The sequence below is a fragment of the Petromyzon marinus genome, chromosome 50 (assembly GCF_048934315.1).
Source record: "Petromyzon marinus isolate PM22_M1 ecotype Great Lakes invasive population chromosome 50, UKy_Petmar_22M1.pri1.0, whole genome shotgun sequence".
Taxonomy (NCBI): domain Eukaryota; kingdom Metazoa; phylum Chordata; class Hyperoartia; order Petromyzontiformes; family Petromyzontidae; genus Petromyzon; species Petromyzon marinus.
The window spans coordinates 4,080,285-4,093,165 of record NC_133716.1 but is presented as its reverse complement, the minus strand read 5'-3'; the positions used below and the strand labels follow the sequence as shown (position 1 = coordinate 4,093,165).

The 12,881-nt window shown below is 56.7% G+C and overlaps 1 protein-coding gene across 1 annotated transcript; it reads left to right on the top strand.

The window, feature by feature from the left end:
- The first annotated feature begins 729 nt into the window (after positions 1–729).
- On the top strand, positions 730–12,066 carry SLC39A7 (solute carrier family 39 member 7). The gene is made up of 7 exons (XM_032972998.2): positions 730–1,597; positions 5,301–5,469; positions 5,632–5,718; positions 6,774–6,899; positions 9,100–9,294; positions 9,696–9,895; positions 10,712–12,066. The coding sequence occupies exons 1-7, from the start codon at positions 1,259–1,261 to the stop codon at positions 10,964–10,966; spliced, it is 1,371 nt and encodes a 456-aa protein (XP_032828889.2). The 5' UTR covers positions 730–1,258; the 3' UTR covers positions 10,967–12,066.
- Positions 12,067–12,881: the final 815 nt, after the last annotated feature.

Here is a 12,881-nt window from a genome sequence, read left to right as displayed (position 1 = left end):
AAAGCTCAGTGCGTCCATGCACTGCACGGGTTACCTCATTGGTACTTGTACTACACTCTAGTTGGTTGTGAGTTAAGATTGCAGATTATATCAGCGGGTGAGCTGGAGAAGAATCCTCACCGTTAAATTATTATCTAAAAATCACCACCATCACCATAGCCCCACGCCGATGTGGCGCGGTGACGTCACCCCGCACCGCTTTTCCCGCCACTGTGACCGTGACGTCATCACGCACCTCGTTAATACCGCACGGCGGCGACGTCGTCGCGTTAAAGAATTACGGGAGTTGTTGACGTCATCACGCACCGCGCTGCAATGATGGGGCGGGGGAGGGGCGCGTGATTTGTCACCCACGGCCCGAGTCAATTAAACGCGTGGTGACGTCACCACGCTTTCACGGCAATTGAAGGAACGGTGACGTCAACACGCTCATAACGGCGGCTGCGGAGAGAGCGCGATGACGTCAGCAAGCACCGCGTCTGCAACGAGCACGCGCGTCACGGCCGCGTGCGTGATGCCGTCATCACGCACGCATTGCGGCTTCGGCGACGCCATCGCGCTCATCGTGGAGCGACGCGACCTGCCACGTCACGTGCTCCCCCACCCCACAACGCGAGGGGGAGGGGGGCGGGGGGGGCCCGCGAGCTTGGGCTCCCATTGGCTGCGGCGCGCGACGTCTCGAGGGCCGGCGGGCCAATCGCGAGGCGGCGTGGGGGGGTCGTTCCGCAGTTGGGGGGGGGCGGGGTGGAATTGCCGAACAGGGACGCGGAGCTGGAGTCGAGGGAGCCAGAGCCGGGCCGAGACAAGGAGGAGAGAGGAGGAGGAACCAGGGAGGCGCGATTCGGCAACGGTGTCCGAGCGATGGTGAAGTGGGCACGCAGGGGAAGATCACATCCGGGGCAGAGCGAAACGGCGGGCCCATCCCGAGGCGACGGATCCCCACGAGGTCGGAGGCGAGACCGGAGCGGCGGGAGGGAACAGCGCGGAGCGGAACGGAACCGCGGTTGAGCGGATCACGAGTGCCCGAGCGGAACGTCACCCCTCCCCGAGGTTCCACGACCAGCGTGGGGACGGACGGTCACAACACCGGCGGGCAGAGTTACCGGGGAAACGAAGATCCCGACTTTGTGAGCGGGAACCAGATCCCGAACCAGGGCGAATCCGGTAAGAGGGGGGCCCTTGGAGAAAGGAGAGCGAGACTCCCAAAGCAGAGAGACCCAGAGCAGCTAGCTCCCAGCGGCAGGCCCTGCACCCCACAATGTCTCCCCTCGCCCTCCTCCGCCTCGCCCTCCTCGCGGGCCTCGTGTGCGCGACCGTGAGCGGCCAGGGGCACGGCCACACTCACGGCGGGCACGCGGGGCACGGCCACACTCACGGCGGGCACGCGGGGCACGGCCACACTCACGGCGGGCACGCGGGGCACGGCCACACGCACGGGCCCGGCGGGGGCTGCCCTCACGCCCACGAGCCCGCCAACCCGGCCGACAAGTACCACAAGAAACACTACGAGACGGCCAAGACGCAGCAGCAGCAGCAGGGGGAGGAGGAGGAGCTCCAGGCGCCGGAGAGGAGAGACGTGGCGACCGTGTGGATGCAGGTGAGGCCTGTCGCTGTGTAGATGCGAGCAGAGCGCCGGGTGGCTGAAGCACAGCAAGTTGGCACAGTAGGAGGCACAGGTGGTGCATCAGGCACTCATCTCAGTCATCTTAGTCAACCCGTGGCACCTGCTGGGTCTGCGCCCCGTGACCTCCTGCCAGCGGGCGTTCGACACTTCACGTGGCCTCAAGGTGCACATGGCCTGGCACAAGCGTCGTGGTGACGTCCCCGCCACTTAGTGACGAATGGCGGTTGTTGTTGTGTGTAGATGCAGGTGAGGCCTGTCGCTGTGTTGATGCAGGTGAGGCCTATCGCTGTGTAGATGCAGGTGAGGCCTGTCGCTGTGTTGATGCAGGTGAGGCCTGTCGCTGTGTAGATGCAGGTGAGGCCTGTCGCTGTGTTGATGCAGGTGAGGCCTGTCGCTGTGTAGATGCAGGTGAGGCCTGTCGCTGTGTTTATGCAGGTGAGGCCTGTCGCTGTGTTGATGCAGGTGAGGCCTGTCGCTGTGTAGATGCAGGTGAGGCCTGTCGCTGTGTTGATGCGAGCAGAGCGCCGGGTGGCTGAAGCAAAGCAAGTTGGCACAGTAGGGGGCACAGGTGGTGCATCAGGCACTCATCTCAGTCATCTTAGTCAACCCGTGGCACCTGCTGGGTCTGCGCCCCGTGACCTCCCGCCAGCAGCGGCGGGGGGGGGGGCTTCGACACTTCCACCGCGACGGCCTCAAGAGCGCACCGAGCCTGGCACAAACGCCGTGGCAGGCGTCGTCGCCGCCGCCGAGAAGCGAACGACGGCGGCGGCGGCTGTTGTTGTGGCGGCGGCGAGCGAGCGGCTCGGTGTTGCCGTGCCCTCCACGTGTCACGTCGAGCGGTGGCGCAGCGGTTAGCGCGGCGAGCCGAGATTCGAGTCCCGCTCACGACCAACCCCCAACAACGCCGCCGCCGTCGGGGTCGAATGTGTTTGGATCGCGGCTCCATCGCGTCGACCCCTAGGTCGACTCGGCCTCGAACGAGTGCCCTGTGCGGTGTGTAAAAAACATCGTCCACTGCGGGAAGACAAAGGCGGCCGGGCGTGGTGCTGGCCACCCAACCCCACTCGTGTGTCGTGCCGGCCTTCATAGGTGCTGCCCGCTGACAGCGACTGCTTTAAGGGGATCTTTGTCTTATTTATTGGGAGCGGTGGCGCAGTGAGTGAGCGTACTGCGGGTCTACGAACCCCGGAGACCCCGAGGTCGATTAACGCTCAAAGCCAACTTGAGTGGTGAATATCTGAACCGGTCTTGAGCCTCCCTCTAGGTCGACTCAGCCCTAAATGAGTAGGGCTGAGTTGGGCAGTGGATCTGGCCACTAACCCCTTCGTACACCAAGCCAGCCTTAAAGCGCATTCACTGTATGTTGAACTCCTTTGTTGAACAGCCTTCGCGCACCGTACGTAGCCAACCAGGCAGGCACTTGCCCCAACAGTCTGTCGAAGTCTACGCTGGTGGCGGGGGGGGGATACCTTTTGCCTTTGGCACAGCGGGCAGCACATGTGGTGCAAGCTGCCAGTCATTTCAGTCGACCCGTGACGCGCAGTCGCCGTCTTTATCCGTGTCTGCTGATCCGCCCCATGACAACTGGAGTGCTGACGTGTCTCTCCGTGTCCCCACGTGTCCCTCTGTGTTCAGCGTCTCCACGTGCCCCTTCCACGTCTCTCTCTTTCTCTCTCCTCGTGTGCCTCCGATTAGAACGGTTGGCTACGTATTGCGCGAAAGAAGTTCATATATATGCAGGGGCGGAGCCACAGGGGGGGCAGAGCCACAGGGGGGGCTCAGCCCCCCCTGAAATTTTGGGAAAGTCGGTAATCGGGATAACCGGATATCCGGCTGCTGCAAAATGCTGCAGGCTGCCACCTTGTGCTGCCCTGCAGGCTGCCACCTCGTGCTGCCCTGCAGGCTGCCACCTTGTGCTGCCCTGCAGGCTGCCACCTTGTGATGCCCTGCAGGCTGCCACCTTGTGATGCCCTGCAGGCTGCCACCTCGTGCTGCCCTGCAGGCTGCCACCTCGTGCTGCCCTGCAGGCTGTCACCTTGTGCTGCCCTGCAGGCTGCCACCTTGTGCTGCCACCTTGTGCTGCCACCTTGTGCTGCCCTGCAGGCTGTCACCTTGTGCTGCCACCTTGTGCTGCCCTGCAGGCTGCCACCTTGTGCTGCCCTGCAGGCTGCCACCTTGTGCTGCCCTGCAGGCTGCCACCTCGTGCTGCCACCTTGTGCTGCCCTGCAGGCTGCCACCTTGTGCTGCCACCTCGTGCTGCCCTGCAGGCTGCCACCTCGTGCTGCCCTGCAGGCTGCCACCTTGTGCTGCCACCTTGTGTGTTGCCCTGCAGGCTGCTTGAGCGGCAGCCTTTCGAACTTAACGAACTTATTAGCCACATCAGCGGCTCCGACCTATTAATAAACTCCGCGTTCAAATCCAATCAAATTTGTTTTATGCATTTGTGGCGCCCATTGGAAAACATAAACTGGATATACTCTTTGGTTCTATTCGGTAAAGTCACATAGGTAAAAATAAAATAACAGATAGGTGAAAGCCCTCCCCGTAGAGGTTATCAATTCTAGATTTGAAGCTTTCGTGACTGCAAGGATCCATACTCTTTGGTTCTATTCGGTAAAGTCACATAGGTAAAAATAAAATAAGATAGGTGAAAGCCCTCCCCGTAGAGGTTATCAATTCTAGATTTGAAGCTTTCGTGACTGCAAAGATCCATACTCTTTGGTTCTATTCGGTAAAGTCACATAGGTAAAAATAAAATAACAGATAGGTGAAAGCCCTCCCCGTAAGCTTAAAATCTAGAATTGATAACCACTACGGGGAGGGCTTTCACCTATCTGTTATTTTATTTTTACCTAAGTGACTTTACCGAATAGAACCAAAGAGTGGATCATTGCAGTCACGAAAGCTTCAAATCTAGAATAAACTGGATATCTCAGAATATTGAAGTCAGCCCCCCCAAAGTCAAAATCCTGGCTTCGCCCCTGTATATATGTATAGATTAATCCGTGCCTCCAGGTGTCCCTCCGTAGCTCCACGTGTCTCCCGTCTCCACGTGTGCCTTGCTCTTTTTTTACTTCCTCAAGACCCCGGCGCTTCTGTGCTGTCCCCGTGTTTCCCCGTGTCTCGCTGTGCCGCCGTGTTTCCGTGTCTTCTCCCCGTGTCTCTGTGCCCCCGTGACTTACCGTGCCACCTTGTGTTTCCGTGTCTTCTCCCTGTGTCTCACTGTGTCCCCGTGTCTCATCGTGTCGCGGTGTCTCAACGTGTCACCATGTCTCACCGTGCCGCCGTGTTTCTGTGTCTTCTCCCCGTGTCTCACCGTGCCGCCGTGTGTTTCCGTGTCTTCTCCCCGTGTCTCACTGTCCCTGTGTCTCATCATGCCCCGGTGTCTCGCCATGTCCCCATGTCTCACCGTGCCGTCGTGTGTTTCCATGTCTCTTACCATGTAACCGTGTCTCACCGTGCCGCCGTGTGTTTCCGTGTCTTCTCCCCGTGTCTCACTGTCCCTGTGTCTCATCATGCCCCGGTGTCTCGCCATGTCCCCATGTCTCACCGTGCCGTCGTGTGTTTCCGTGTCTTGTCTCCATGTCTCACCGTGTCCCCGTGTCTCACCATGTCACCGTGTCCCCGTGTCTCACTGTGTCTCACCGTGTCCCCGTGTCTCACCGTGTCCCCGCAGGCCCTGGGCGCCACGCTGCTGATCTCCGCCGCGCCCTTCCTCATACTCTTCCTCGTGCCGCTCGACTCGGACTCAGCGCGCCGCTCCTCGCTGCTGCACACGCTGCTCAGCTTCGCCTCGGGGGGACTCCTCGGAGACGCCTTCCTCCACCTCATCCCCCACGCCATCGGTGACCGCGGCACCCGTGTGGCCTGTCTCTGTGTGGCGTGTCTCCGCGTGTCGTGTCTTTGCATAGCGTGTGTCCGTGTCGTGTCTCGGCATAGCGTGTGTCCGTGTGTCATGACTAACTAATTTGTTGTATCTCCGTGTGTCGTGTCTCCGTGTATCTCAGAGCCGCACTCTCACCACTCGGAGTCCGGACATGGACACAGCCACGGACACGGCGAGACGCACAACCAGGGACACGGACACAGCCACGGTGAGACAACACGGACTGTGTGCGTGCGTATATCTCATGTGACATTTTTTTTGTGTTAAGATGTTGAAACCCCAAACAGAAACATTTTGCAAGGAATTAAGTCTGCATTAACCACACTTCATACATGTGGTGAACACGCAAACAAACATGCTTCTGATAATGTAGGCCAATCGGATTAAAAGGCAGTGCATATATTATCAGAGCATACCTGTCAACCCATACGGTTTGCCCTTATTCTTGTACAAGGAAATGTAGTTTTCAGGTCCATATGGGACTTTGCAGGATGATCGTTGAGATTTATAAGGGCACGGCGTGACCAATAAGCTCTGAATTGATCTGTCATCAGGTAGGCACTGATAAGGGGTTGACAGGTATGTAAGAGCATGTTTGTATGCATGTTCACCACAAGTACGCGTGCTTAATGCAGACTTGATTCCTAGCAAAAACTTTTGTGTTTGGTGTTTGAACATCTTAACAACTGTTTTAATTCCAGCGAAGGTAAAACCTCTTCTTACTTTTCATACTGTGTGTGTATACACCTCTGCGTGCCTACGTGTATCTCAAGTCAAACAACCCATGGCACCTGGGTCTGTCCCGTGACCTCCTGTCAGCGAGGCTTCGACGCTTCACGTGGCCTCAAAGTGCACCTGGCCTGGCACCACTTGATGGCGAATGGCGTCTGTTGCTGTTGTTGTCCATGTGTATGTCTTTGTGTTGTGTGTGTATCTGTGTGTGCGGGAAGCGGTGACGCAGTGGCGAGCGCACTGCGCTACGAACCCGGTAACCTGAGTTGGATTCCCACTCACGGCCAACACCAGTGACGATTATCTGAATTTATGCTGGGCCTCCCCTAAGTCGACTCGGCCTCAAATGAGTACCTGGTGCGGTGTGTAAACATCGCCACTGGGAAAACAAAGGCGGCCGGGCGGGCGTGGTGTTGGCCACCCATCCCTTCGTGCGCCGTGCCGGCCTTCATAGGTGCTACTCGCTAACAGCACTTGCCCCAACAGTCTGTTAAGGCTACACGGGTGGGGAGTCATTGTCTTTGTTTGCAGGCCCTGGCTCGCACCTCATGTCCGTGGGCCTCTGGGTTCTGTGCGGAATCATCGTGTTCCTCGCCGTGGAGATGTTCGTGAGACACATCAAAGGGAGCCATGGACACGGTCATGGTCACAGTCACGGTGAGTCACTATCAGTCACAGTCACGCTCACGGTGAGTCACTATCAGTCACAGTCACGCTCACGGTGAGTCACTATCAGTCACAGTCACGGTGAGTCACTATCAGTCACAGTCACGGTGAGTCACTGTCATTCACGGTCACGGTGAGTCACTATCAGTCACAGTCACGGTGAGTCACTATCAGTCACGGTCACGGTGAGTCACTATCAGTCACAGTCACGCTGAGTCACTATCAGTCACAGTCACGGTGAGTCACTATCAGTCACAGTCACGGTGAGTCACTATCAGTCACGCTCACGGTGAGTCACTATCAGTCACAGTCACGGTCATGGTGAGTCACTATCAGTCACAGTCACGGTGAGTCACTATCAGTCACGCTCGCGCTGAGTCACTATCAGTCACTATCAGTCACAGTCACGGTGAGTCACTATCAGTCACGGTGAGTCACTATCAGTCACAGTCACGGTGAGTCACTATCAGTCACGGTCACGGTGAGTCACTATCAGTCACAGTCACGCTGAGTCACTATCAGTCACAGTCACGGTGAGTCACTATCAGTCACAGTCACGGTGAGTCACTATCAGTCACGCTCACGGTGAGTCACTATCAGTCACGGTCACGGTCATGGTGAGTCACTATCAGTCACAGTCACGGTGAGTCACTATCAGTCACGCTCATGCTGAGTCACTATCAGTCACTATCAGTCACAGTCACGGTGAGTCACTATCAGTCACAGTCACGGTGAGTCACTATCAGTCACAGTCACGGTGAGTCACTATCAGTCACAGTCACGGTGAGTCACTATCAGTCACGGTCACAGTCACGGTGAGTCACTATCAGTCACGGTCACAGTCACGGTGAGTCACTATCAGTCACAGTCACGGTGATTCACTATCAGTCACGGTGAGTCACTATCAGTCACGGTCACGGTGAGTCACTATCAGTCACGGTCACGCTGAGTCACTATCAGTCACGGTCACAGTCACGGTTAGTCACTATCAGTCACGGTGAGTCACTATCAGTCACGGTGAGTCACTATCAGTCACAGTCACGGTGAGTCACTATCAGTCACGGTCACAGTCACAGTGAGTCACTATCAGTCACAGTCACGGTGAGTCACTATCAGTCACAGTCACGGTGAGTCACTATCAGTCACAGTCACGGTGAGTCACTATCAGTCACGGTCACAGTCACGGTGAGTCACTATCAGTCACAGTCACGGTGAGTCACTATCAGTCACAGTCACGGTGAGTCACTATCAGTCACGGTCACGGTGAGTCACTATCAGTCACGGTCACGCTGAGTCACTATCAGTCACGGTCACAGTCACGGTGAGTCACTATCAGTCACAGTCACGGTGAGTCACTATCAGTCACGGTGAGTCACTATCAGTCACAGTCACGGTGAGTCACTATCAGTCACGGTCACAGTCACAGTGAGTCACTATCAGTCACGGTCACAGTCACGGTGAGTCACTATCAGTCACAGTCACGGTGAGTCACTATCAGTCACAGTCACGGTGAGTCACTATCAGTCACGGTCACAGTCACAGTGAGTCACTATCAGTCACGGTCACAGTCACGGTGAGTCACTATCAGTCACAGTCACGGTGAGTCACTATCAGTCACAGTCACGGTGAGTCACTATCAGTCACGGTCACAGTCACGGTGAGTCGCTATCTTTCACGGTGCTTATAGTCACAGACACGGGTATAGCTACGGCATAGGCATGGTCATTGTCATAGTCTTTGCAAGTCATAGTCACGGACGAAGTGTGAGTTCACGGATCCACACGTGTGTGTGTGTGTGCGTCCGATTGTAAGTTGGGAAGTGGTGGTGCAGTCGTGAGCACGGTGCGCTACAAACCCGACGACCCTAGCTCGTTTCCCACTCACGGTCAGAATGAGAATATTTATTGATACTGGAGGAATCCGATGAGCTATGAAGCTCTTTTTCACAGATGTCCAGTAGTCGACATCGGTGGCGACTGTCTGAACCGGTCCAGGGCCTGCCCCTAGATCGACTCAGCCTTAAATGAGTACATGTTCCGGCGTGTAAACATCAGCACTGGGGGAGACAAAGGGCTTTGGAGTGGTGCTGGACACCCTCCCACGTCATAGTGTGCCGTGCTACTCGCTGACAGCACTTGCCCCAACAGCCTGCGTGGGCTACACAGGGGGCCTTTGTGTGTGTGGCGCGCAGGCGAGAAACGAGAGAAGGGAGCGAAGAAATCGGATAAAGAGAAGGGGGATGGGGAGGAGGTGGAGGGGGAGGGGGTGCGGAGGAGACGCCCGGACCCAGCCAGCTCCCAGGAGGGGAAGGTGGCTCCTGCAGACGGGGACCAGGGGGGGGCCCAGGAGGGAGCGGCTGAGAAGAGGGAGGAGGAGGAGCCCAAACGTGAGTGACACGGGGGAGGGGGTGCGGGGGGGATGAGTCGTCCCCCCCCCACACCGAACGATGGCCATGATCTATCCACTGCTGGAAGAAGGCTTCCCACCGCCCCCCCTCCCGGAAGGCGTCACGGGACCGCGTGTGTCTCCGTGTCCCTGTGTGTCGGTGTCCTTGTGGTTCTGACTCCGTGACCCCATGTCTGTGTCATCAGTTCCCCATGTGTCCCCGTGTACCTGTTTTCTAATGTCTTCCAGGGTCATAATTTCGCCGAGTCAGCGTGTGTGTCCGTGTGTCCCCATGCGTGCGTGTAGGAGAACCACAGGTGTCCAGCTACTTGAAACCTGTCTCCATGGTCTTGTGTACTACCGTCTACTTGTCCCCCCCCCGTGTCTCGCCCGCGTCTCCAGGAGAACTGCAGGTGTCTGGCTACCTGAACCTGGCAGCGGACGTGACGCACAACTTCACGGACGGCCTGGCGATCGGGGCCTCCTTCCTGGTGGGGCCCAACGTGGGCGTGGTGACGACGCTCACCATCTTGCTGCACGAGATCCCCCACGAGATTGGCGACTTCGCCATCCTCCTGCAGTCGGGCTGCACCAAGAGACAGGTGGGAGGGGAGGGGGGTGGAGCGGAGCACTGAGAGACCCGCAAGGGAGGTTACGATAATCTGAACAGTTCCTGGGCCTCCACTAGGTCGACTGCGCGGTGCGGTGTGGTGTGTAGTAAATATCGCGTCTGGGGAGACAAAGGCGGCCGGGCGTGGTGCTGGCCACCCACCCCCTCATGTGCCGCGCAGGCCTTCATAGGTTCTGCTACTCGCGAACAGCTCTTGCCCCACCAGTGTGTGAAGGTTATATGGGGAGGGGGGGACCTTTATCTTTACACGAGTGTGCGAGTAAGTGATGGTGGGCTCCAGGAAGCAAGTCGGGGAGGACGATGATGATATTAATAATAAAGGTTTTTAGGTTAGATCGTGTAAGTTTAAATGTGTCGTTACCCTCCACCACCCGACACTGCCAATAGTAAGGGATTTGTCACGTCAACAAAACGCCAATTAGTGACTACTTCAGCCCACTGGTGTTGGAGAGTAACTCCACAACATTTACAATTTAAGTTCAGCATCACTGGGCGATTTGCCATAATAGCAGTAGGTAATTGTCGTGTTGTTTACGTGACAAATCCCTTACTCAATGGCTGTGTCGGGTGGTGGAGGTTTACGACACATTTATACTCACACGATCTAACCTAAAAACCTTTATCATTAATATTGGTCACGAAAGCCTACTACATGTTAAACTGATAACGATAACAACGAATTATGATGATGCTGCTGCTGCTGCTGATGACGACGATGACGACGATAACCACGGTTATAACAACGAAGATGACGACATCTCCCCCCTCCCCTCCACTCCCCACGCAGGCCATGTGGCTGCAGCTGTTGACGGCGGTGGGCGCCCTTGCGGGCACGGCGTGCTCGCTGCTGGCGGAAGGGGCTGGCGAGGCGGCGTCGGCGTGGGTGCTGCCCTTCACTGCGGGCGGCTTCATCTACATCGCCACCGTCTCCATCCTGCCCGAGCTGCTGGGCCGAGCCGCGCCCCCCGCGCAGTCCGCCCGCCAGCTCGTCGCCATGCTCACCGGCGTCGCCATGATGGTGCTCATCGCCGCGTTCGAGTAATGCGACGGTGTGGGGGGGGGGGGGGGAACGTGAGGGGGAGGTGCGGGGGTGCAGGGACGGGGTGATGCGAGGAGGATGGAGGCTGCCCGTGAATGGGGAGAGGAGTATCGATGGCCGTGATGTGGGCGGGGAGAGGATGGGAGTGATGGGCGAGCGATGGAGGGGATGGAGCCATGGTGGGGTGAGGTGATGGCGTGGTGGAGGGGGGGCAGGAGTGATGAAGAGAGGACGGAGAAGGTGTGTTGAGAGAGTGGCGGTCTCCGAGGGGTATTGTCTGTGGCTGTAACGGAGTGCAAGTGTCAGTGTGTAGGGCGTGTGTCCGTGCTCCCATGTGTCCCTGTATTGGGTGTCTGTCTTGTGTCACAAAGTTAATTATCATCATTCCATAGTTAAATGTGTATGTGTGTGACTCTGGATTTGTGTGTGTGCGCACATGTCTGGGTGAGTGTGTGTATCTGCTAGTTTGTGTGTCCGTGTGAGTCTGCATGTGACTTTGTATGTCCTGCAATCTCTTTTAATTCAAACGCTCCGCGTGTGCGAGACGGTATGAATTTGTCAGAGCATTTCTGTGCATGGGTGTCAGTGTGTTAGGGAGCGGTGGCGCACCGGTTAGCGCACTGCACTACTGTCTGAGCGAACCGATTTCAATTTCCGGACCACAGCTGTCAAAGGTCAGCGAGTGACATTTGCACCCAGCTCGAGGCTTTCCCCCCCTAGGTCGACTCGGCCTTAAATGAGTGCCTGGTGCAGCGTGCAAACGTCAGCACTGGGGGAGACAAAGGCGGCCGTGTATAATGCTGGCCACAATACCCCCCCTCCTGTGCCGTGTCGGCCTCCATAGGCGCTCGTTAACAACGCTTGCCCCAACAGTCTGCAGAGGCTACATGGGGGACCTGTGTGTGTGTGTGCCGGTGTGGGTGGACTCTGGGTGACTAACACAAGGGGTTGTGTGTGTGCATCAACACACACCACAGGTTTACACACCCGCGCATGCTGTACACGTACACACACCCACAACGTTACACGGTCTCATATATCATGTGAATGCCCAAACTGTAACGAGGCCCCAGTTTACGCGAATAAATCTCCACGCAATTTTGGCCGACCAGTGTCTGTGTGTGCGTGCGTGCGCGGTGACACGGCAGTCGACGCACAGCGCTACGAACCCGGTCACGGGAGTTCGATTCGCCATCACAATTCCAATAACCGGCGAATATCTCAACTGGTCCTGGGCCTCCACCTCACCCCCCCCCCCCCCACCCCGAGGTCGACGAAGCGTGAAACTGAAAGGCCACAAAGGTGGCCACAATGGTGGCCACACTGTGCTGCTGATCATCCACCCACGTCGTGTGCCATTCCGGCCCACAGAAGTGCCGTTCACTAACGGCACTTGCCCCAACGGTCTGTGTGCGGAGTTTGTATGTTCTCTCCCCTGCATGGGTTTCCTCCGGGCTCTCCGTTTTGATTTCCGTCGCTAAAAGTTGCCCGCGCACCCACAGCGTAAAACCTGTGTCGGTCAAAAACATTCTAGATTTGAAGCTTTTGTGACTGCAAGGATCCACATACTCTTTGGTTCTATTTGCTAAAGTCACGTAGGTAAAAAATTAAACAACAAAAATCACGACGTTTCAGCCACAACACAAGTGGCCTTCATCAGGTGAAGGGACCAGACTGTCTAGAGGATAGCGCTGGAGTGAACACAGCCAAGCTCAGACCGCGACCTTTAAGCTGTGTGAGAGAAAACAGAGTGCCTTGACAAAGGAATTAGCATAAAAATTTGCATTTAATTGGCGGACTTAACATGATTAACGGTGTAGAGGGGGTGAACATGTGCAGACCGGCGAGGAGGGGAGTTTACATATTGATGGTGTGAAAAGGGAATTTAAGCAGCTGCAAAAGTTTGGGATACCACTAC